The sequence below is a fragment of the Pseudoliparis swirei genome, chromosome 7 (genome assembly GCF_029220125.1).
Source record: "Pseudoliparis swirei isolate HS2019 ecotype Mariana Trench chromosome 7, NWPU_hadal_v1, whole genome shotgun sequence".
Taxonomy (NCBI): domain Eukaryota; kingdom Metazoa; phylum Chordata; class Actinopteri; order Perciformes; family Liparidae; genus Pseudoliparis; species Pseudoliparis swirei.
The window spans coordinates 25,907,661-25,934,641 of NC_079394.1; the positions used below are offsets into that span (position 1 = coordinate 25,907,661).

General features: G+C 42.2%; 1 protein-coding gene and 1 long non-coding RNA gene across 2 annotated transcripts; both read left to right on the plus strand.

The window, feature by feature from the left end:
- The first annotated feature begins 6,343 nt into the window (after positions 1–6,343).
- On the plus strand, positions 6,344–26,288 carry lzts3b (leucine zipper, putative tumor suppressor family member 3b). The gene is made up of 8 exons (XM_056419597.1): positions 6,344–6,522; positions 7,470–7,940; positions 8,035–8,202; positions 8,394–8,522; positions 8,775–8,966; positions 21,890–22,120; positions 23,199–23,270; positions 23,421–26,288. Exons 1-8 carry the CDS (start codon positions 6,421–6,423, stop codon positions 24,186–24,188), a joined length of 2,133 nt encoding a protein of 710 aa, XP_056275572.1. The 5' UTR covers positions 6,344–6,420; the 3' UTR covers positions 24,189–26,288.
- On the plus strand, positions 9,893–13,829 carry LOC130197093 (uncharacterized). The gene is made up of 3 exons (XR_008832376.1): positions 9,893–10,656; positions 11,521–11,618; positions 13,737–13,829. It is a non-coding gene; the product is annotated as an uncharacterized LOC130197093 (long non-coding RNA).
- Positions 26,289–26,981: the final 693 nt, after the last annotated feature.

Consider the following 26,981-nt stretch of genomic DNA (forward strand, 5'->3'; position numbering starts at 1 on the left):
CAGTAATATCAGAGAGGGATGAAAGGCAGAGTGAAACGGAAGTTAGCCATGGTCACGACGACGTCAAAGATAAACAGAGAAACTGGAGGCGAACACAAATAGTGGGCTAAGTGGACGGCTGACTACTTGGCTAGCTTTTGAATTCTGCCATGCTTTCATCCAACACTGGTTACAGGGGGGGTGCACGTGATGCAGGATTATAGCTGATGTAGAGGACAAGAGCTCACTGTTTCTGTCATCTTGTGAGAAAGATGTGAACACTTAGCTGCTCTTTTAACTCCAATGCGCATGCAGAACTAATGGATCGCATTTTCGACACAGTTCAGAGTAAATGAAAAGATTGAAGCAATTCCGTCTGTAATGTGCCACATCGGTAAATGGAGTAACTGTGCCTGCACAATCAAAAACTAAACACTATTTAATGATATTGATATTTAGAATAATATATTCAGGAATCTTTAAAATATTACTTCAAGTAAATAGAGACAACAGCAGCCTTTGAGACACTTCTCAGCACACAGTGATCAGTTCTCAAGCACCGAAAATCAAATGACCCAAATTGGTCACCCTTATGACCCCTAATGTTTTGTTTTTAGAATTTTAACTTTGTTAGCAGCAGTCTATTGCCCATTCTAATTTGTATTTTGTGTGTATATATATATATATATATATATATATATATATATATATATATATTAGTAAACTACAGTAAACATATACATGCCATTTCCTAATTGGTATAAACATGGCAAGGTTTTACATGTGTGACTTTAGTCAACACACTGCCGGGTGGCAGCGTCTCCTAGTGGCCAAAAGGTGCCAGAGAATCCCTAAGACTATGAAACCACGTTTACCCAGCTGCCAGCAAATACACAACACTACTGCTCCCTCGTGGACGGTCAAGATAGTTGGAAAGGCTTTGGAGTTTGGGATTTACTCGTGTGCCTCGGGCCTTGGGTGTTCCTCTCCCATCCTGCAGGAGGCGCGCTGATGCTCCTCCCCGCTTCAGCAGGAAAGAAAAGGGTCGAGCAAAAGAGAAGAAGAGAAATCATGACAGACAACATAATCCAAAACCAAGAGAATACAATCTGAGATTGTATCTGAACATAATAAAATAAGAATAGGAATTACATTATTATTATATTATTATTATTATTATTATTAATAATAATAATTATAATAAAACATCATGATATTAGTATTAGTATTAATAATAATAATAATAATAATAATAATAATAATAATAATAATAATAATGATGATGATGATAGAAACAGGAACAAGAGCTCCCTGCTGAAGGGCTGCACACTAGGGAAAAATACATTGAGTATACACAACAGTGCTTTAGTTGGTATTGAGTTGTAGTGTAGGATCCAGTATATGTGTATCTTAACCCATATCAGACAGGAAATATATATTTGTGAAAAGTTCTTCATGGATTTCTTCTTCATCTTCTCTTTTTTTGGGACTGAGATGGCCACAGCTGGAGAAAAGTGGATCTATTGATCCCGGGACTTTCATTTTTCAAACACTGTCATCTTTCAGAGCCAGCTTCGATTTTTGAAAAATATACAGTGAGCCTTACACATAAGTTCATGGCTTTTTTGTCTTTTTTTCCCACATTGGAGATATGGGAAGAATCCCTGTGCAGGCTTTTTTCAGCAAACATATATATTATATATATATAATTATATCCAGTATTATATGATATACATTTATACCATCCATCCAATATATATTATTGAGTCTTCTACTCCCAGGTCCTCAAACTTTATGGATACTAAATTGCAGAGGTACTTCTTTAAGTTTAAATATGTGGTGGAATAACTAAGTTCATTTATTTTAGTCTTTTTTTCATAACTTTCATACATTTCAAAGAATGTCTTATCATTGCAGCTGGCTTTTTCTTTTTTAATTATTCTAACTATTGATAATGTATTTCTCATAAAATCGAGGTTTTGACTGGTGGTTGGACAACACAGGCATTGGGAAGGTGTTGCTTTGGGCTCTAAGTGAACCAAACAATTAATCGATTCATAGATCAAATAATCAGCAGATTAATCCATAATGACAATCATCATTAGCTGCAGACATCCACCTCAACCAAGCAGCCTCCTGCTTTCACATGAATGTGAGAGTAGGACTGATGTAGGGCTATAATATGCAGGCTATGTACAGGGTGATGGTAGTTTTACTTAAGTGAAGGATCTGAATAATGTCAGGCAGCATCACTAGCCTTATCCTACAACTACCCATCCATCCCGGGGACTGCGTGTGACTAGAGGCTTTTCCCGAGGGAGAGCACTGGACGAGTTCCAAAAGGGGGCGTTTGTACCGTGCAGCCCGAGGGGCGGGACCAGAGGTGGGTGTGTGTCTCTCAGCTGATGCGCGTATCAACCGACTCCATCATCAGCATCCGACGCTGACAGCGGTCGAAGACAGCGTCCCTAATATTGCCGACCGGCGGTAACAACGCAGAATAATCCAGAGCCGACCGGGACTGACGTTGCGGGCTCCTGACAACATCATGCACTGAGGCTGCCATTTTACGCACCGCCGAGCTGCAGAACAGTGAGTAGCCTTTGATGATGGAGCGCCAGGATGCTACAATCGGTAAATCAGAGCCACTGCCGTCAATGTCAATGGCGCTGTGCATTTTAATCTGGATGTGAGGGGTTTGTTTTCTTAATTTGTATTCTCATTTATTCGGCGAGGCTCGTGCGGTGGTTTCTCGTCACGGGGCCTAGCGGGTAATTGTTCGGGAGCGCAGTAGATTCAGGGCTCGATGCGGATGCTGCTAAAGCCGCCCTTGCCGCCCAGGGATGCAGGGGGAAAAGGGAGAGAGAAGTGGGGGAGTCGTGAGGGGAGGGGGACTGAGGCAGAGCGGCAGATAGATAGGCAGTGTATTTTACTACTACTACTGTTCACCCAAGTGGAAGTAAACCTCTCGTAAAGGGGCTGAGACGGGGAGGTGCATGGACATGACTGCATCTCTATCTATCTATCTATCTATCTATATATATATATATATATTCCTACATATCTACCTATCTGTCTATCTACCTATATATCTCTATCATCTATACATATATGTATATATGTATCTATCTATCTAACTATCTATCTACCTATATCATCTATACATATATGTATCTACCTACATACCTATCTACCTGTTTATCTATCTATCTATCTAACTATCTATATACCTATATATACCTATCTACCTATCGTCTATCTATCTATTTATCTCAATCTACCTACCTACCTACCTATCTATATATATATATATATATATATATATATATATATATATATATATATTTCTATCTAAATATCTACCTTCCTATCTACCTATCTACCTATCCATTCATCCATCCATCTATTTGTCCATCCATCTATCTATCTATATATCTATCTACCTACCTATCTATCTACCAATTATTCTGAGCCAGGGTTACATGCTGCTGTGGGATTATGGTGAGGTGAACATTCATATGGGAGCAAGCTCTTTAAAACTGAATATAAACACAACTGCATGTGTACAAAATACTGGCTTATTAGGCTTATTAGGCCTGTGCCTATCTATAACTATCACAACGTTCCTGCAACCAATCCCACCTTCACAAAGTGTATGTATTCAGTTGTTTTGTCATTTCTGGAGGCTGCAGTTTCTGGTGACGTTGAACTGCATCATGTTACACCAAGAGATGTCTTTCATCTGTCACTTGAGTGCATTTGTGTCTTTTACCAAGAGACAGTGAACCAAGGGAAAGACTTCCAGACAAAAGACAGCTGAACACTCAGTTGAAAGTTTATTAGGGACACCGAGTCAATAAAACACAACAATGCAGTCTTTAATAACAGGAATGCTTCATTCCTAAACTGTTTTACAGAGGAATTATCTCAACTCTACGCTCGGACGGCGCCTCGGTGTCTTGGTGCGCGATTCTTGCACCTTCCGCCAAAAAAAGTTTGTTTTTTAATATGTTTTTTCTTTATAACATTCTTTCTGATTCTGATTCTGATTTTGGAGGCTGTAGTTTGTGGTGCTGTTGAATAGATTTCCATTGTTCTAATAGGTGTTTCATGTTATGTCCACAGCATTCATATCAATGAAACACCTCCCCTGTTCGACCTGGCACATATAAACCTGATAGGAGTCTCTTTTGGGCCTCCCCCACTCACATTTCCCCCCAACCCAGTTTGCCCAGAGCCCCAGAAACCAACCAGTGTACCAAAGCGGTCTGTCGGTTTGTGATTATTAGATTAAACACACATATGCTGAAGAACATATACAATATCAAAAGAGCACAGTAAATAGGAAAGGCATCATAGTAGATTTTGACATAGGGCAGTCGTCTACATAATGGAATATATACAACTCAAAAGCAACATAAACTACATCCTCCAAACTGACCGTGAAATTAAATCTGAAACTGTTTGAAGAAAAACTTGACATTATAACCATCATGAAGGTAGGATGGACTGCAGAGGTGTTGTATTAGATTACATTCATTTTAGCTGGGTGTACCTAATAAACTGGCAACTGAGGTTATTCTCAGAGGGTTGGACAAGGAATACGTGTGCACGACAGCCTCATGCAAACTACAACAGCAGTGCAATGAATCACTCTTTTGAGTATTTTACAATTTTGAGGTGTTGACATTCACACTGCGGTAGAGAGATGTTCGACAAAACTCTCTGGCCATAGATTTGGGGGATTTTTGTGTTGACTTGTACTGCACTTTAATGTACGGTGCTCCGCTATCTTGAGAAGCAATTCAGTACACCACGCATGACACCAGCTTAAACAGTCCCCATGGACCTAAAAAGGCCTTTAAACATCATTTAAAACACATGTAACATTGTTTTATCAGCTCCATAATTCACAACATTTCCTAATTTTACAACAATGGCTTATGATCTGTTTGAATTTCTGTTAATACCGTTACCTCTCTCTCTCTCCCTCTCTCTTTCATAATAGAGTCAAATGAAAAGAAAACAATTATTAGTGTTATGATCATTTCAACACGTGGAGCATGAAGGAGTGAAGCAGCATCTCAAACAGGCAACAACTGAACATTATAAGCTTCACAATTATTTATTGCAGGGCTGTTGTTTTCTACTGTATTCAACTGTTGTGCAGAGGTGCCTGTATTTGCATCCACACAAAAAATTAAAAAAACAACAAAACAAACGAATACCCTCCTTAAGTTCAATCAGCATCACCTAACTCATGCAAACAAACAACATAGTAAAGAAGAACTCCTTAACCACAAAGTGTAAATATGATAAATACATTTTAAAAACACAAGGATTTCATCATTTAACTGGCGCACAGGTTTTGTTGTTACACTTTACTTATAACCTCACTATAACTGTCCAGATTGTCCATCAGACCCGTCTCATTGTTGTCTTGGTGGGAGGACCACGCCGCCCATGTATTTGGGTTGGGATCTACTCTGCATTAGCTGTTATTGTATAACCAGTCATTATGCAATTATAATATTGTATAACCCCTTTCGTTTTTCTGTGTTCCTCTAGTGTGTGTGCCCCCACTACCTGCATTAGGTTGTGATGACCCACACTACTTCCATATGTATCTGTGACCCTCCCCAATCCCGACTCCTAACCTCTAATCCCTGACCTTTGACCCCCACTATGGGCAGTGTTGGCAGTGGGGTGTCAGGAGAGCAGGAGTTTGCCATGAAGTCTGTGGGTACGAGGACCACCCTGCCAAGAGCCCCTCCTCTCTCTCGCCGTTGCCCTGCCGACCGCAGCTGCAGCGCAGAGCGAGTGCCCCGCCCACCGGCGACTATATCTGACGGGACGCCGTCTAGTGATGAACGAGGGAGTGTTAGTATTGGGACTGGGACCTGTACCGGGACCGACCGGCCCACCGAAACAGCCTCCTCCACCAACACTGAGTGTACCATGACGGCCCCGACCAACAGCAACCAGTTGGAGTGCGGCAATGGAGCGGGCAGGCGGGAGAGGGAGTGGGAGAGAGAGAGGGAGAGGCAGCGTGAGAGGGGGAGAGACAGGGACCGGGACCGAGACTGGGACCGAGAGCGGTTAGAGAGGGAGCGCGAGAGGGAGAGGAACCGGGAGAGGGAGCGGGATCGAGTGGAGAGGGAGAGGCTGGAGCGGGAGAGGGAGCGGGAGAGGGAGAGGGCCAGGGAGAAGGAGCGGGAGAGAATTGAGAGGGAGAAGATAGAGAGGGAGAGGGAGCGGGAGAGGGAGAGGGAGAGGGAGAGGGAACGAGAGAGGCTGGAGAATGAGAGGCTGGAGAGAGAGAGAGATAGGGAAATACAGGCTGCAGGTTTAGATGGTTGTGGGAACCTTGTGGGACGAGGGGCCAACGAGAAGAGCGGCGTTGGCGTCAACCAGCACCAGCACCAGCACCAGCACCGAGAGATGGCAGCCGCCAGAGCCGAGAGTGAGAAGAACCCGGGAAGCCATAACCCTCCAAGCCACAACCCGCCCAAGATCCTGCCAGTGTCGGGGAAACTGGAGCAGGTACTTCAAGATTTAGGACAGTGGCGCCCAACCTGGGGGTCAGCACCTTCAAAGCGGTAGTACAATTAATGTCAAGGGTCATGAGATGATTAGGAAATCGGGGGGAAACTCAATCCTGTCACACTAAATGATATTTATTTTTCAGACTTTTATTGAAGCTGTGCTTTTTTCTTGGTCAAATGTTTAGTTTAGCTTTCCCCCTTCAGCCGAAGCTTTTCCCTCCTTTCCCCGAACAGCGTGTCCTTGCTGAGCTGCGGCGGAGGGCTACTAACACAAAGGGGAAAGTTTTACTAAAACATCTGGAACTCTGGCGACTGTATTTGGTCACCTGAGACTTCCCGGAGCTACAAAGAAGGCATTTTGGCACAGAACGAGAACTGTGAACGTTCCCAAATCTGTCTCTTGAGAAAGGGATCCTATCAAGGCCAGTATATAGAGGAGGAATGATTTTAGCCACCAAAAAACATATATATACTTATATACAAGTATATACGGTCGACTTGATCAAAATCAAGTGTACACGTACCTTGGAATCTACCAGAACAACCGCTGGAAACTGTGTCCGACCATTTCCGAGAGCAAATTTGACCTTGAGCGCGTACCCCGGCGTTCCCACATTGTCAACAAAGTCACCAATCTCAAAGTAACATAAGCTCGCTGAGAACCAGATGGGTGTTGGAGAACGTCTGGGTGTGCCGTACATCTCACTGGCTAGAAAGGTTCCCCCCTTTAAAAGCCTGTTTTGTGCCATCGGGCATGAACCTGTTTGTAAAGATGAAAATAAACCAAATACATCTCAAGCAGTCCTAAATATGTCATAATGTGTATAATTCATCTCCCAACTTGTGTTGTTATGCATTCCACTTGAACACGCTGATGCTTTTCTCTCTTATTTCTCCATCTCTCTTATCGCTCCATCCCTCTTCCTTCCTCCTTCTCCGTCACAGGCGATGCAGAAGAACTCAGTCCTTGTTCGTCCCTCTGCCTTCAAGCCGGTGGTTCCCAAGAGCTTCCACTCCATGCAGAACCTGGTGGGCCAGGCAGGAGGGGCTGGGAGCGAGGGCAAGACTGAGGCAAGGAGTGAAGGGTTCAGTGAGAGCAGAGGAGGCAGGAGAGGAAGGGATGGAGCGGGAGGAGAATCAGGAGGGGTCCCAGAGGCCCTGCTCCTGGACCAGGACAGCCCAGTGAGGGTCAGCAGAACTGAGGGCGGGGGAAACAGTATTGAAGTGGTTCAGGGAGGGATGTCTGACTCAGGGAGGAACTCCCTGACCAGCCTGCCCACCTATACGGGCTCGGGGTCCGGTTGTGGGCCCCCGGCAGTCCTGGGGCCTCTCAGTGCTTCCACCAGCCACATCAACAGGTTGGGCATGGTCGGGGCAGCTGCATGCCTCGAAAAGCTTGAAAAGCCCGGCTACCAGGTGAGACCATCATCCACACACTCGCTCAGTCTGCTGCTCCACGCACCCTGCTGTCATCGCCTCTGACGCGGCGCCATGCGGTTCTTCCCCGCAGAACGGGCTCAGCGCCTCAGACAGCGGCCGGTCCTCCTCGGGGAAAAGCTCCTCGTCCCATCAGAGGCTGAGCCACCTGAGCGACGCCCCGGCACCTCTACGCCCCTCCCCCTCATCCGATGACATCATTCAGGACCTCGAGGACCGCTTGTGGGAGAAAGAGCAAGAGGTCAGAGGTCACATCAGACATGTCTGACATGCAGCTGTGTTTGCACCTGGTGGGCTCTCCGTTCCCAGCATTCAAAGATGTAGTTCTGATCTTGAGTCGATTGTATGATAGTCCCACATTTCGTCATCCAAGTTGGACTTCCTGTACTTTCACCGTCTCACTGGCTGTTTTGTGGCCTTCTTTCCTACCAGGTGCAGCATATGCGCAGAAATCTGGACCAAAGTGAGGCTGCAATCATTCAGGTGTTTGAGGAGAAGCAACGTGTCTGGGAGCGACAGATGGACGAGCTGAGGCAGAACTACGCTTCACGTCTCCAGCAGGTGAACTCGCCACACATTCTGATTCTCAGAATATGATTGGACTTTATTTATTACTCTCCAAAGGGGTTTAATAGTATATTTTGGAGTCAAGATACTGGTAAATGCAGCATCATCTGAAAGACATTCAAATCAAATCCGTCCCTGACATACAACTCTTAAAGGGTCATCATAGGAACTGTCGATGTGTGTTGTATGTTCCATACAGATGGAGACTGTCCAAACTCACAAGGTGTCTGCGCATTGTGTCTCTAGGTGACCCGTCGGGCTCAGCGCTCCCAGACGGCCCTGCAGGCCCAGATCGGCCGTCTGTCCCAGGACAAGAGGCGGCTCCAGGAGGAGATGGCGGCTCTGTTGGCCCAGAGAGAGGACCTGGAGAGAAAGTGTCTGGATTACAGGAAGGAGCAGGCTGACATCTTGCCTCGTCTGGAGGAGACCAAGTGGGAGGTGAGATTTGAATATATGACTCGGTGCCCTCGACTGGCTCAGTAAAATGTTATAATAATAATAATAATACATAACATTTTTATAGCGCTTTTCATAGTACTCAAAGACACTTTACAACACATAATTTAAAAAATCCTAAAAGCCATGCATTAAAAATTACAATAAAAACAAAGGATAAAAGCAAATAAGAATGTACAGAGCACCCAATCACACATTAAAAGCAGTTTTGAACAGGTGGGTTTTGATTAGTGATTTAAACTAGGAAAGTTCGGTGCAGTCTCGGATGATTTTGGGGAGAGAGTTCCAGAGGGAGGGGGCAGAAATGAAGAAGGCTCTGTTATCAGAGTTCCATCATGGTAGACTGAGCAGTGTGTGTGTGTGTGTGTGTGTGTGTGTGTGTGTGTGTGTGTGTGTGTGTGTGTGTGTGTGTGTGTGTGTGTGTGTGTGTGTGTGTGTGTGTGTGTGTGTGTGTGTGTGTGTGTGTGTGTGTGTGTGTGTGTACTCACATTTATTACGTTGTAGGGCCCCGAAACAGGGAGCACACCAGCGGTATGGGGCCCACCTACCTCGTGGGGCCCTAAAATCAGGGCCCCACACCGTTTTTGATGTATATGGGCTCAGAAGCCTCCCCTGATACTCCTGTTGCTTTTTAACTAAAGTCCCATAAAGTAACAAAAACTGGAAAAGTGTGTGTAATGTGTGTAGAATTTCTACTCACTACCGCCCCTATGTTTGAATGGTGCTGGTGGCTACACACACTCCCGTGTGTGTGTATAACTTCGGATTTGCCTGAGATCTCGCCATGTGTCCACGAATCTCGCGAGATGTAAGGCAAAGTCCCATGCAGTGGTTCGAGATCTGGATCTGATTCCCCAAGCCGTGTGGATCTGTCTAACTCATGAACTTCTTCTCCAAGGTAGGTTTACTTTATTCAATATGACTTAGTTCATTATATGTGTTTTTACTCTAAACACACGTGTGTTGCAACAGTAGCAAAAACCGTTTCTCCGTTATTCAGATGGTACTACTTTATAAGACAAGATCGCTAGCTGCTCATGCTAGCTATAGTAGCTATCAGTTGAGCTCTCGGGCTGTAACATGTACAGACGAGATCAGAAGCTCCCTCGTGTCCCCAAACCTCCACGATACACGTAAGAAAGCTGTATATTGTTAACGTGTTTCCCGTTTATGTCGGCGGGTTGTATCTGTGAAACTAGCTCTGTTTATGTAACTCTGCTGCGGTCTCACGGCGGCAATTTACTTCCGGGTTGAGCTCGGCGAGAAAGAGCGGATATCACGAGCTGACTCGCGTCCCAAACCTCCGCGATACACGTAAGAAAGCTGTGTGTTGTTAACGTGTTAATCGTTTTAATTCGGCGGGTTGTATCTGAAACTAGCTCTGTTTACATAACTGACGCTGTCTTCCGGCGGCATTTGACTTCCGGTTTGTGATCGGCGAAGAAGAGCGGATATAACGAGCTGACTCGCGTCCCAAACCTTCGCGATACACGTAAGAAAGCTGTGTGTTGTTCACGCGTTACCCGTTTAAATTCGGCGGGTTGTATCTGTGAAACTAGCTCTGTTTACGTAACTGCCGCTGTCTTCCGGCGGCATTTGACTTCCGGTTTGAGATCGCCGTAGAAGAGCGGATATAACGAGCTGACTCGCGTCCCAAACCTTCGTGTTACACGTAAGAAAGCTGTGTGTTGTTCACGCGTTACCCGTTTTAATTCGGCGGGTTATATCTGTGAAACTATGGCTCTGTTTCCGTAACTGCCGCTGTCTCTATTCCGGTTTGAGTTCTGCGAGATGTAAACAAAGAGCACGTGACGCTAAACGTGCCGTGATGTTTCCCCAACTAACATGACTCAAATAGCTAGTGTAACACTATATTCTATGTCTAAATCGTGAATACACTAAGAGGCTGGTCATCCTTCTCATGCAGTTATTGAAGGTTACTGGTCTGTTGTTTTGAGTTGAAGTCATTCAATGAGCAGTGTGTGCTGATCAATGCATTGAGTATTCTCATTAAAATAATCTGTTGCTGGTCTGACAGCATTTTAGCCTTATTTGTTCAGCTGTAACTCTCACAATGTAAAATAGACTTGGGGTGCAAATGGAACAATATATCACAATATATTTTTAGCATATATTCAGTGATTCACTGCGTCAGCTCTTTGATCCTTGTTGCAGTGTGACCTGTCGGAGTTGTCTTACAGTCACGGGCAGGACGCAGTGTTACTTGCTCTGGTTACTTGTTTAATGTTGTGATTACTATACGCTATGAAAGGAACCCTTATTTATGCTTAGAATTATGTGATCTAAAGCTGGGGTTCAGAGGTTTTAAAGTGTATTTTGAATATGAATCAGTGCAGCCCCTATATGTTCTTGTTAGACTTTAGAATAGGCCATGCACACTGCTGTAAGTTATTTGCCATTTAATAAACGTTTAATAGACTTTTCAAATAAAGTCACTTTGGTAACTTGTGAGTATCTCAACAAACATCATTACTATAATTTCTAAATGCAGTCTTATTTTCAATCTGCATTCCAGGTGACACACAATCAGGCTCCTGCTGTGGCAGTGGACACGGAGACGCCTTTAGACTGGACTACATATGATGGATGTGACCCAAATAGAGCTACAGTCAGGTAAGGGAGTATTGTAAACACTGTTGTCTCTATATATGTTGACCTGTACACGATGTAGCTCTATCAAGATAGGGATGTGTTCTCATTGCTTTTCTGATGCAGCATGTCAGTCAGCTAACTCATGGAGTTATTCAATGGACTTCAGATTCAGGGATGAGTCTTAATCTAAAACGCATATGTATCTAGTGTTGCAGCCAGAGAGACATTTAATTTCACATACACGCACGTTTGTATCCCTAAGCCAAGCCATAGTTGATTGAAAGCTTCATTAATATCAACAAAGGTATGGGGGTTTCAAGTCATCTCATTCTCACTTTAAGTGACTTCACATCATTTGTATAACACATTTTAGCATCTAACCTCCGGTTATTATATATATATATATATATATATATATATATGAGGAAGGCCACGGGTCCAGACGGCATCAGCTCAAGGCTCCTCAAATCCTGTGCAGACCAGCTGTGCGGGATAGTGGAGCACGTCTTCAACTTGAGCTTGAGGCTGGGGAAAGTACCACAGCTGTGGAAGACCTCCTGTGTGGTACCAGTACCGAAGACCCCGCGGCCCAAGGACCTCAACAGCTTCAGGCCGGTGGCATTAACATCACACCTGATGGAGAGGTTGGTCCTTGTCCAGCTTCGCCCCCTGGTGAGCTCATCGCTGGACCCACTTCAGTTCGCCTACCAACCTGGCATCGGGGTGGATGACGCCGTCATCTTCCTGCTGCAGCGATGCCGCTCTCACCTGGAAGAGGCTGGAAACACTGAGAGTCATGTTCTTCTCCAGTGCCTTCAACACCATCCAGCCTTTGCTTCTGAGGGACCAGCTGGAGCAGTCCGGGGTGGACCACCACCTCACCACATGGATCCTGGACTACCTCACCAACCGTCCACAGTATGTGAGGATAGGGGGATGTGAGTCAGACCGGGTCTCCTGCAGCACGGGGGCTCCACAAGGAACCGTTCTGGCTCCATTCCTCTTCACCATCTACACCTCGGACTTCAATCACAACTCCGACCACGTCTACCTGCAAAAGTTCTCTGATGGCTCTGTCATCGTCGGCCTCGTCTCTGCCGACGATGATAGGGAGTACAGAGAACTGAACCAGGACTTTTTGGAATGGTGCCAGCGGAACCGCCTCCACGTCAACTCCAGTAAGACCAAGGAGCTGGTGGTGGACTTCCGCCGTGGTAAATGCACCGGTACCAGTGAGCATCCAGGGACTGGACATTGAGATTGTAAAATCTTATAAGTACCTGGGTGTTCACCTGAACAACAAACTGGACTGGGCTGACCACGCACACACACTCTATAAAAAGGGACAGAGCAGACTCTTTCTGCTGAGGAGACTGAGGTCCTGAAGACCTTCTTGGACTCTGTGGTGGCATCAGCCATCTTTGATGGAGTGGTGTCCTGGAGCAGCAGCATGGCAGCGGCTGACAGAAAGAGGCTGAACAAGCTGCTAAAGAAGGCCAGCAGCGTGCTGGGTGTCCTGTGGATGCTGTGGAGGTGGTGGGGGACGGGAGGATGATGGCAAAGCTCTCGTCTCTGATGAACCTCCCACCCCATGCAGGACGCTCTGCAGCTCTGCAGCTCCTTCAGCCACCGGCTGATTCCTCCCCGTGTCTGAGGAGAGGAACCACAAGTCCTTCCTTCCTGCTGCTGTCAGGCTGCACAACACACTGCAGGAGATCATGGCAAACTCAACACTTGACTCAGCACTTTACTTTGTTTTCCTTGTATATTTAGTATTAGTATTTAGTTTTTTAGTATTTAGTTTTGTGTTTTATAATTATTTCTATTAATGCTCTGATGTGCACCGCTGCTGTGATTTTTGAAATTTCCCCACTGTGGGACGAATAAAGGTATATATCATATCATATATAGTTCTACTTTGTGAGCTGTTTTAGGTTTTAAAGTGTATTTTGAATATGAATCAGTGCAGCCCCCTATATGTTCTTGTCAGACTTTAGAATAGGCCATGCACACTGCTTTAAGTTATTTGCCATTGAATAGACTTTTCAAATAAAGTCAATTAGGTAACTTGTGAGTATCTCAACAAACATCATAACTATAATTTCTCAATGCAGTCTTTTTTTCAATCTGAATTCCAAGTGACACACAATCAGGCTCCTGCTGTGGCAGTGGACACGGAGACGCCTTTAGACTGGACTACCTCTGATGGATGTGACCCAAATAGAGCTACAGTCAGGTAAGGGAGTATTGTAAACACTGTTGTCTCTATATATGTTGACCTGTACACGATGTAGCTCTATCAAGATAGGGATGTGTTCTCATTGCTTTTCTGATGCAGCATGTCAGTCAGCTTACTCATGGAGTTATTTGATGGACTTCAGATTCAGGGATGAGTCTTAATCTAAAACGCATATATATCTAGTGTTGCAGCCAGAGAGACATTTAATTTCACATACACGCACGTTTGTAACCCTAAGCCAAGCCATAGTTGATTGAAAGCTTCATTAATATCAACAAAGGTATGGGGTTTCAGGTCCCTTAAGGGCCAGTGTTTTACTCAATTGCATTTCTCAGTACTATACATTGACCTGTGTTTAAAGAATATACACTAGTCTGAACTAGTCTATCCTTATGTAGCTCTGGTATTTTAGTCAAACTATAAGTGACTTTATATCATTTCGACAAAACATTTCAGGATCTAACCTCAAGTTAAAACAGGTGTAAATGTATACTTAATGAGCTGTTGTATTTGTCAAAGAGGTATTTTGAACATGCTCCATTGCAGGCCGTAATATGTTGTTAAAAGATAACAACCTCACACACACAGTTCATAGTCCATCCTTATGGGGCCCGCCCTGGATTTCTATCTCACTTTAAAGGATTTCATATTTAACCTCACACACACACACTTTTCTAGTGTATCCTTATGGGGCCCTGTCATCTCATTCTCGCTTTAAGTGACTTCACATCATTTGTACAACACATTTTAGCATTAAACCTCCGGTTATTATATATATATATAGTTCTACTTTGTGAGCTGTTTTAGGTTTTAAAGTGTATTTTGAATATGAATCAGTGTAGCCCCTATATGTTATTGTTAGACTTTAGAATAGGCCATGCACACTGCTTTAAGTTATTTGCCATTGAATAGACTTTTCAAATAAAGTCAATTCGGTAACTTGTGAGTATCTCAACAAACATCATAACTATAATTTCTAAATGCAGTCTTTTTCAATCTGAATTCCAAGTGACACACAATCAGGCTCCTGCTGTGGCAGTGGACACGGAGACGCCTTTAGACTGGACTACCTCTGATGGATGTGACCCAAATAGAGCTACAGTCAGGTAAGGGAGTATTGTAAACACTGTTGTCTCTATATATGTTGACCTGTACACGATGTAGCTCTATCAAGATAGGGATGTGTTCTCATTGCTTTTCTGATGCAGCATGTCAGTCAGCTTACTCATGGAGTTATTCGATGGACTTCAGATTCAGGGATGAGTCTTAATCTAAAACGCATATATATCTAGTGTTGCAGCCAGAGAGACATTTAATTTCACATACACGCACGTTTGTAACCCTAAGCCAAGCCATAGTTGATTGAAAGCTTCATTGATATCAACAAAGGTATGGGGGTTTCAGGTCCCTTAAGGGCCAGTGTTTTACTCAATTGCATTTCTCAGTACTATACATTGACTTGTTTTAAAGAATATACACTAGTCTGAACTAGTCTATCCTTATGCAGCTCTGGTATTTTAGTCAAACTATAAGTGACTTTATATCATTTCAACAAAACATTTCAGGATCTAACCTCAAGTTAAAACAGGTGTAAATGTATACTTAATGAGCTGTTGTATTTGTCAAAGAGGTATTTTGAACATGCTCCATTGCAGGCCGTAATATGTTGTTAAAAGATAACAACCTCACACACACAGTTCATAGTCCATCCTTATGGGGCCCGCCCTGGATTTCTATCTCACTTTAAAGGATTTCATATTTGACCTCACACACACACACACTTTTCTAGTGTATCCTTATGGGACCCTGTCATCTCATTCTCGCTTTAAGTGACTTCACATCATTTGTACAACACATTTTAGCATTAAACCTCCGGTTATTATATATATATATAGTTCTACTTTGTGAGCTGTTTTAGGTTTTAAAGTGTATTTTGAATATGAATCAGTGCAGCCCCCTATATGTTCTTGTTAGACTTTAGAATAGGCCATGCACACTGCTTTAAGTTATTTGCCATTGAATAGACTTTTCAAATAAAGTCAATTTGGTAACTTGTGAGTATCTCAACAAACATCATAACTATAATTTCTAAATGCAGTCTTTTTTTCAATCTGAATTCCAGGTGACACACAATCAGGCTCCTGCTGTGGCAGTGGACACGGAGACGCCTTTAGACTGGACTACCTCTGATGGATGTGACCCAAATAGAGCTACAGTCAGGTAAGGGAGTATTGTAAACACTGTTGTCTCTATATATGTTGACCTGTACACGATGTAGCTCTATCAAGATAGGGATGTGTTCTCATTGCTTTTCTGATGCAGCATGTCAGTCAGCTAACTCATGGAGTTATTCGATGAACTTCAGATTGAGGGTTTCGTCTTAATCTTAGACTCGTATATCTAGTCTTGCAGCCAGAGAGACAGTTAACCTCACACACACACATTTGTTTCTGGTCCATCCTTATGGGGTCCTGGGATTTCTATCTCACATAAACTGATTTCATGGTTAACCTCACACATGCACACACACTTTTCTTGTTTATCCTTATAGGGCCCTCTCGTCTCATTCACACTTTGAGTGACTTCACATCATTTGTACAACACATTTCAGCATCTAACCTCAGGTTGTTACATGCATATATTGTTATACTCTGAGCTGTTATATGTTTTAAAGTATATCTTGAATATGGACCAGTGCAGCTCCCTATATGTTCTTGTTGGACCTCTAGAGCATGCCATGCACTCTGCTTTAAGTTATGTGCCGTTTAAGAAACTGTTTTCAAATAAAGTCATTTTGGTAACTTGTGAGTATCTCAACATGCATCATTACTATAAGTTCTAAATGCAGTCTTTTTTTCAATCTGAATCCCAGGTGACCAACAATCAGGCTCCTGCTGTCGCAGTGGACAACTCTTCAGATATGACTTCCTTGGTGAATGTCTCTCAAATGCAGCTACAGACCAGGTAAGGGAGTAAGGTACACACTGATGTCTCTATATATGTACACGATGTAGCTCTATCAAGATAGGGATGTGTTCTCATTGCTTTTCTGATGCAGCATGTCAGTCAGCTAACTCATGGAGTTATTCGATGAACTTCAGATTGAGGGTTTCGTCTTAATCTTAGACTCGTATATCTAGTCTTGCAGCCAGAGAGCCAGTTAACCTCACACACACACATTTGTTTCTGGTCCATCCTTATGAGGTCCTGGGATTTCTATCTCACATAAACTGATTTCATGGTTAACCTCACACATGCACACACACTTTTCTTGTTTATCCTTATAGGGCCCTCTCGTCTCATTCACACTTTGAGTGACTTCACATCATTTGTACAACACATTTCAGCATCTAACCTCAGGTTATTACATGCATATATTGTTATACTCTGAGCTGTTATATGTTTTAAAGTATATCTTGAATATGGACCAGTGCAGCTCCCTATTTGTTCTTGTTGGACCTCTAGAGCATGCCATGCACTCTGCTTTAAGTTATGTGCCGTTTAAGAAACTGTTTTCAAATAAAGTCATTTTGGTAACTTGTGAGTATCTCAACATGCATCATTACTATAAGTTCTAAATGCAGTCTTGTTTTCAATCTGAATCCCAGGTGGTCAACAATCAGGCTCCTGCTGTCGCAGTGGACAACTCTTCAGATATGACTTCCCTTGGCGAATGTCTCTCAAATGCAGCTACAGACCAGGTAAGGGAGTAAGGTACACACTGATGTCTCTATATATGTACACAATGTAGCTCTATCAAGATAGAGATGTGTTCTCATTGCTTTTCTGATGCAGCATGTCAGTCAGCTAACTCATGGAGTTATTCGATGGACTTCAGATTGAGGGTTTCGCTTAATCTAAAACAAGTTAAAACAAGTATTAACTTGAGGTTAGATCCTAAAATGTTTTGCTAAAAAGATATGAAGTCACTTATAGTTTGAATAAACCCAGGGCCCCATAAGGATAGACTAGAAACAAACATGTGTGTGTGTATGTGAAATTAACTGTCTCTCTGGCTGCAACACTAGATATATATGTGTAAATGTATACTTAATGAGCTGTCCTCATTTTCAAAGAGGTATTTTGAACATGCTCCATTTTGCAGGCCATAATATGCTGTTGAGACAAAACAACCTCACACACATCCTTGCTTTCCTATCCTTGTGGGGCCCTGGCGTTTTATTTGAACTATAAGTGACTTAATATAATTTTAACAAAACACTTTAGGATCTAACCTCAAGTTAATACAGGTATAAATGTATACTTAATGAGCTGTCCTCATTTTCAAAGAGGTATTTTGAACATGCTCCATTTTGCAGGCCATAATATGCTGTTGAGACAAAACAACCTCACACACATCCTTGCTTTCCTGTCCTTGTGGGGCCCTGGCGTTTTATTTGAACTATAAGTGACTTAATATAATTTTAACAAAACACTTTAGGATCTAACCTCAAATTAATACAGGTATAAATGTATACTTAATGAGCTGTATTCATTTTCAAAGAGGTATTTTGAACATGCCCCATTTTGTAGGCCATAATATGCTGTTGAGACAAAACAACCTCACACACATCCTTGCTTTCCTGTCCTTGTGGGGCCCTGGCGTTTTATTTGAACTATAAGTGACTTAATATAATTTTAACAAAACACTTTAGGATCTAACCTCAAATTAATACAGGTATAAATGTATACTTAATGAGCTGTATTCATTTTCAAAGAGGTATTTTGAACATGCCCCATTTTGCAGGCCATAATATGCTGTTGAGACAAAACAACCTCACACACATCCTTGCTTTCCTATCCTTGTGGGGCCCTGGCGTTTTATTTGAACTATAAGTGACTTAATATAATTTTAACAAAACACTTTAGGATCTAACCTCAAATTAATACAGGTATAAATGTATACTTAATGAGCTGTATTCATTTTCAAAGAGGTATTTTGAACATGCCCCATTTTGTAGGCCATAATATGCTGTTGAGACAAAACAACCTCACACACATCCTTGCTTTCCTATCCTTGTGGGGCCCTGGCGTTTTATTTGAACTATAAGTGACTTAATATAATTTTAACAAAACACTTTAGGATCTAACCTCAAGTTAATACAGGTATAAATGTATACTTAATGAGCTGTCCTCATTTTCAAAGAGGTATTTTGAACATGCTCCATTTTGCAGGCCATAATATGCTGTTGAGACAAAACAACCTCACACACATCCTTGCTTTCCTATCCTTGTGGGGCCCTGGCGTTTTATTTGAACTATAAGTGACTTAATATAATTTTAACAAAACACTTTAGGATCTAACCTCAAGTTAATACAGGTATAAATGTATACTTAATGAGCTGTACTCATTTTCAAAGAGGTATTTTGAACATGCCCCATTTTGCAAGCCATAATATGCTGTTGAGAATGTATTAAGTTTTAAACAAAAACTGTTGTGAGAATAATACTATTTATATTTCTCAGTGACTGTGGGAGTCTTTTATGTTCTCTGAACGTCAGTACTCCATTGGATAATCTTTGTGTTCGATGCAATAGTGTTTCAGCTCTAATTAAGATGTACAATTCTTAAACCTATAACCTTTTTTTGTGCCTACTTAGAAACCCACTGCTGTAAAAAGAAACTGGAGACCACAGGGTGCAGCTGTTGAACGACATTCAAGGAGATTTATTGTACTTAACAAAGTTCCTGGGAAATGGACTGTCAGCTGCATTTCAGCCGAGCCTCAAGCCCTGAGTGACAGAGACTGGAGAGCAGTCAAGTATTTCATTAAAAATAGAATAACATCTCTGAAAAACAAAATGTTGTAAAAAGTGAAAAGTAGACTAATGTTGATATTTTCTTTGAGGAAACTTATTAAAGTTGTGGGTGGCACTTTATAATAGCACACTATTTAACATTATTAAAGCATGAATACATTGAGTTCATCATTTATAAAGCATTATCAACATGAATCCTCATTAGTAACTGTATGCAATTCATTCACAGTTATAAATGTTTAATTCTTGATTAATAAGAGGGTTTCACACTTTATAAATGATGGATTTGTCATTTGTAAATGAAGTATTAGGACTTATAGATGATTACGAAATAATTTGTAAAGTGTTAGTAAAAATTATTTTAAAAGCATTCAATTCAGTTTATTTCAGGAAGACTCTCATTTGTTTAAGTATTAATAATTGTTCTGTGGACTAATTTAAAGTGAAGACTATTTATGCTTTACAGCACTTATAAGCAGTCTCAAAGCTAGCATAAGTCTCAGTTATCTTCTTAACAGAAAAGGAAATAGACACAAGACAAATATGTGAATATGCATTCACATATTTACGTAAATATGATGGTGCTGGGATGCCATGCCCGTCAGTAGTGTTCCATAGTTTGTGCACATAGCTACATATTATTGATTATGCTAGCTATGGCTAGCCCAGTTCTGGCTAGCCTGCTAGCTAACAGCCGTCACTGGTCCAGAGAGAGGCATCGCACGCCCACCTTAGTTCTAAGTAGGCAACCCAGGTGATGGCGAGATACTCATCAATCATTTGTGCGAACAAACTATGAAACATGCTACTGATGTGCATCAGCTAACATCAACTGTTCGGCACTACGTGGCCACCGTGTGCGTGTCTAGGAGGACCCGATGAGTCCCACGTTGCCTGTTCAGAAAGTCTCAGGCCCATCATCTGGCCAGATTTATTTTTGATCAGGCACTATGATGGGACACAGCGGGTCCTTCACACCCAATGCACATCAGTCTGCTGGTAAAATTATTGATAATGAGTATCTCGCTATCACCTGGATTGGTCTACTGACAACCGAGGTGCCAGTGCCTCTCTGGACCAGTGACAAGCTTGCTAGCTGGTGAGTTTGTAGCTATGTGCAAACACACTATGGAACACTCGTGCCGGCATGACCCAGCACCATCATATTAATGTTTTATCACTTTGTCTTGTGTGTATCTCCTTCTGTTGAAAATATAAGAGTTCTGCTAGCTTTGAGGCACTGCTTAGAAATGCTTTGCAAAGCATAGATAGTCTTCACTTTGGATTAGATCACAGAACATACTTAACTAATACTTTACTAACGAGTAGTAACTACCTGAATTAATTTTGAATTGCTGCTTTTTAAAAAATCATTTACTCACTTTGCCCTTACACTTTAATTTACAAATGGGGAATCCATCATTTATAAAGAATGCAACCCCAATCTTATTAAACAAGAATGAAACATTTATATCTGTTTATGAATTGCATACTAATGAGTTACTAATGAGGATTCATGTTTGAATAATGCTTTATAAATGATTAATTCAGTGATTGTTCATGCTTTACTAATGCTAAATAGTGTGTACTGTATAAAGTGCTCCCAAGTTATGTCTTTTCGACGACAACATGTTGGTTAACGTGTCAATAGACACATGTTCATGTTTTCTTTGTCCGAATTAAGTTTTCTGTTAAATATGTTTGTTAACATGTACCAATAGACGTTTGTTCATGTGTGTGTTATTAAAACCTGCTCAATCGATTTGGAGAAGGTTTCATGGCTTAAAGTGTTGAGCATAAGGTAATTCTATGAATACAATGTTAATGCCTTGTCTATCTAAGAGTCACTCTTTGGTTAGTCCTGCTATGCCTTTGGTAAGCAAGCAAACACAATGGATAACATGGTTGCTTGCAGATAGTATTAATGTGTCTTGTTAAGATATATAAATGAGAAATGCGGGGCCAGCAAAGATATAAAACTTGACATGTAAATGTGTGTGAGAATGGGCCACAAGTTGTGAATGCTAGAAACGGACCCCACGAAGTAACCAAAAAACTAGCGCAAAGAAAATAGTTTGGAAATTTGATAAATGGAATAGATATTAATTTAATAGATTTTTTTGTTATGCTGCCTGATTTTTTACAGAGTTGTAGAACCACTAGAAAGGGTGGGCCCCACAATTGGGTAAAACAAGTTCAGGCCCCACAAAGGAGGTACGCAAGGATGTGTGTGTGTGTGTGTGTGTGTGTGTGTTTGTGCTGCTCATCCACTCACTGGTTCTTTGTGTGGCAGGTGTGTCAGAAGGCGGGGGAGATCTCCCTGCTGAAGCAGCAGCTGAGGGAGAGTCAGGCGGAGGTGACCCAGCGGGCCGGAGAGATGGTGGCCCTGAGAGGCCAGCTGAAGGAGCTCAATGCCCAGCTGAGGGAGCGGGAGGAGACCATGCTGGGCCTGAAGGACTCCTACAGCACCAAGAGTGTGGAGCTGGAGAAGTGTGAGGGAGAGCTGAGGAGGACTCTGTCAGAGGTGGGTTTTTAATCACATGTTAAATAATACTCAGCGGGCTCCGGCAGATTCAGAAAAAACTGAAAAATGGAAACAGGCGAAATCATTGACGCAAGTTTATAACACATTCAAACAGTTTCTAGACTTAATGAAAACATTTACTATTAGTCCGTTTTTTCATTGCAACCTAAACATATAGGCTACCTGGTATCTAACATAACAATAACATTCATGTAGTCAGCCAACATTGATGATGATAGGTGCCCAATAGTTTGGATAATCGGATGTGTGTCATCAGTGTAGAATTGTATATATTTATGGACAAGACATCTTTCTCACTACATTTTACGACAAGTTAGGTTGCAGGATTGGGACGCTCACCACTACATCTCGATTTAAATTTAAAGCGATTAAATCTTCAAAGACTTTGATAAGGAGAGTTGCAGCTTCTTTTTCTTTCTGCTGTATGAGCTCATGAGCAGTGCCCACACATACAACATGTATTACTAAGTAATAGGCAGTACGTTTATAACCAATATTCTTCTCTTTTTAAGTTCTTATCTGAGGCAACTTACAAGTGCCATGGAAACATTAACATTAATCAAAAAAGTGATGGACTCAAGTTTGTCAGCATGTTTAGATATTCATTAATATAAAATGATGTCAGACAACAGCTTTAATACGCAAATTACCTTGGCTCAGAAAATTGCTCTCAACTATCCATCAAGGCCGACTACCATTTGTGTCTTGACTAATCAATACTAATGTGCAATCAGCTGCACCTACAGTCCCATTTCGGGAGTGCCTAAAGTATCATTGCATTCATGCATGTATGCACAACAGCTGGATGCGTATTTGTTTAAAAGGCTGTCTTCAGTTTATTTTCATTTTTGACATATTATCTGTTTTTATGTATATAATGATGTACACAACATGTGTTTATTATGTTTTTGATGTCTTGTTTTGCTTTTGTTCTAATGTGGTAGACACCTTGCAACTGACTTGATTTGGCATCTAGAATACATTTTAATGAATTTAAAAATGAATGATGTTTTCCTTTGATATATATATATATATATACATATTTTCCCTTCTCCAGGTATCCATCCTTAGAGAGAAGCTGAGTGTGTTCGAGGCAGAGGTGCTCAGTTTGAAGCGGGCTCTGAATGAAGTGAGCAGAGGAGCAGAAGTTGTGGTGACCCCTAACTTAGCTGCGGCCGGCCTGTTGCCCCCGTGGGGACTGGCCCACTGCCCACGAAACCCCTCTGAGGCCTCAACTAACTCTCTCACCCCAACATCTGACTCCCTGCTGTGTCTTCAGAGTGATGAAGCCAAAGCCCAAAGGCAGGAAGCTCAGAGGCAGGAGAGGCAGCAACGCGAAGAAGCTCAGTGGCGCGACGCGCAGCAGCGGCAAGATGCCAACATGCAGCAGGACATCCGAATGCGCCAGGACGCCCAAAACAGGCCGGACGCCCAACTGCGCCAGGAGGCCCAACTCCGCCAGGAGGCTCATCTCCGCCACGAAGCCCAGCTCCGGCAAGAGGCCCAGCTGCGCCACGAGGCGCAACTACGTCAGGACGGCCACCAGCGGGGTCAGGAGGGTCACTGGGACGAGGCGGGGGAGCTGCGCAGGCAGCTGGAGCAGCTGCAGGCCGCGTTGCGCCTGGAGCGGCAGCAGCGGGACCGGCAGGCCCTCAACTTCGACCAGGAGCGGCACACCTGGCAGGACGAGAAGGAGCGGGTTTTGAAATACCAGGCACAGCTGCAGCTCAGCTACGTGGAGACGCTGCAGAAGAACCAAGCGTTGGAAAAACGCATGAGCCAGCTGGGAGCCAAACCCAACACGACGTCCACCACCACCACCATCACCACCACGACCACCACCTCCCCGACCTCTTCCAATTCTCCGCCTCCGCCACCGGCCGTCCCACCTCTGTCTCCTCAGTCCCCGCCCGCTCTCCCTGCCCCCGTCGCCCTCACCATCTCTCCTCCGTGTGAAGACCAGAAGGGTCCTCCGTCTCTCCACCAGCTTGCCAATCCCTGGGCAGGGCCCTCCCGCCTGGAGAGGATAGAGTCCACTGAGATATAGACGCGGCTCCACGACGTGTTGTCCAGCTCCATACAAGACCTCTCACACAGAAACCACTTCAGCATACAGTTGAAAACATTTCAGTCGACAATAGAATAAATCGGTGCAGTCGGACATACTTTTCAAAGCAACTGAAGACACTGAACAGCAACAACAGCGACTGCGTAATCCAACATTATCAGGAACAAGCAGTTGAACTTCATTCAATTTATCGATGATTTTTCAACCTCCTGAGCAGCCTTTCTCTCACTAGTTGCACACGACTGCATCCTACCTTATCAGTGTTCATGAGAAGTGTGCCACACTGATGCAGGGCAGAAGAGCAACATGTTGAATGACAATGTTTAGATGACAGCACGAACACGAGGGGTCATTTCATGCCCATGCTAGAAAAGGACCGAGACAATCAGGGATATTGTCAGAAATTATCAACCAGAACATTATGCGGTATTTATTCATTGTAAGTCTGTGTCACTGGTAATGTAAAAGTAGAAATAGTGGTCAGAGTGTGTGATGTTAACTTGCATTTTTGGCCAGAGAGCGCCTTACTCCATTTTTTTCCAGCATGTATATGAGAATAATGCTAATGCTGGGAACAGATGAAAAACAGACAAAAAAAAGAATCAGGAATGTGATTATCATTTTCACTGCTATAATTATAACATCAGCAAACCAGTTAGACAAAGTCATTACACATGGCTGGACTATTTCAATTAAATACCAGCAGATATCGACGTCGAATATCACACAGACGGAGTCTTGATTCAGTTCTCAAGTCATTTCATGCACTGGGTCCAACATGCATGACTCATTTAAATGCACCGTCAAGACCAACAGAGTTTATATTTTCTACAAACTGAATGAAAGAGATATGTTTAGTCGATAATCAACCCCAACTGAATATGTTTATAGACGTGGGAGAGCCTGGTTTGCCTTCACAGCAGAAAGTCAGTGGTGACTAAAAACAAACACTGGAGGTCAGCAGAGGGCTTTTGCAGCGCTCACAGCTAACATTTCCTCTCCTTGAACAGAAGCACACAATTTGAATTTGATTATTATGACAATTGTGTCGTTCACTTTGTGCGTTTACAGTCAAGAGATCTGAGAAATCAGTCAGTTATCCCCAAAGTTAAAATGAAATTTATAGAATGTATGATAATGATATACTAGAAAGAAATTATTATAAAAGTTATAGATTGTAAATGTGTGCGTGCGTGTCTGTGTCTGTGTGTGTGTGTGTGTGTGTGTGTGTGTGTGTGTGTGTGTGTGTGTGTGTGTGTGTGCGTGCGTGGGAGAGTGTGTGTGTGCATGTGTGTATACATATTCAAAGCTTCAGTTTATGAGATTGAGGAAAGAGGGACTAGTGGCAATACAGCAAAGGAAGATATATTGAAATTAAAGGGATTTTTTTTGGGTGCGTGGGGGAAGTTAAGTAGTAAGATATGAGAGCTTGGTACAAGGGCAGTGAGACTGACAATTAAAACTGAGGGAGTCTGTATAACCTTTCTTCTGTATAGTTCATTTAGACAAAGTCGGGGAGAAGGAAGTAAAAAAATATATATATCTGAAAAATGGAAAGTGCGTGTTTTTAAGAAAGCATTCAGGCCAACTGCACTATGTAGTGTCCTACACACGAGTTATGATGTACAGTAGGATCAGATGTGAATATCATGGCTTTTATACGTGTTGTTTACGCCAGCATACAAAGATGTTTCTCAAGAATATTAACTTATCTCTAAGGTATTACATAGTATTATCATCTTTATTACTGTTATTATATTATGGTGTACTGACAGAGAAAATATGTGCCATTTGAGCTTTCCTTTATGTGTTTTTATTTATTTATTTTCTATGTGTAGATAGCCTAACGGCCAACCATGATGGTGCAAGCATAGCAACCCTGTCCAAAAATGATGTTCTTTTTGATGTAGGTGATAAATGTAGTTACAGTATTGCATTGTTTAGAGAACAAAATGCTACCAATTTTATACATGTTTCAGATTTATTGTTTGCATTTATGTTACTAATACTGTTCTGGCTTGATTAAAACCCCCCTTTGTTCAAATTCAGCAGAACTAATAAAGATATGTGAATAATTCAGTACTTCTTGTCATTGAGAAAATCCATTGTCCTATATGTTTAAGACTAAGTGGGAGTTTAATAATTGATTCTGGCAATCAGCTTTGAAACAGTTTACCGGATGAAGTATTTGGATTAAAAATTAGAATACAGGAATATTACAGGTAGATATATTTAATCACAGTGGCTACCAAACAGGTGTCAGAAAAATCCTTACGGAATAATGATCAGGGGTCATGGACCATTAACCAATTTAAAGAATAACACAATGCACAATCACATCTGAGCAGCATTTTAATGTAGAAATAGCAAGCTTAGGTATAGTGAAATGTGAACTAGTTTATGTGCTGTTGTGTAAAGTTTAATCTGGGGATTAATAAAAGTATATTTAGAAATGCATCTTAGTTAATCTGCCACATAATAACAAGGAACTATAGCCGTCACACTGGAGTACTAAGTACACTATTTCACTGTGAAATGTAGTAAAGTAAAAGTATGAAGTAGCTGCGAAATAATAATAATAATAATAATAATAATATAAATAATAATAATAATAGCTAAATACTAAAGGAAAATTCAATTATATTGGATATTTCTAAAATGTCATTAGAGAAGTTATTAAATATTGAAACAGCTGACCTGAGGTAAGGAGCAGATACGTGTCAGAGGAGAGGCAATTAAATGAACCCGATTCTTACTCAATACCTGTTGCGT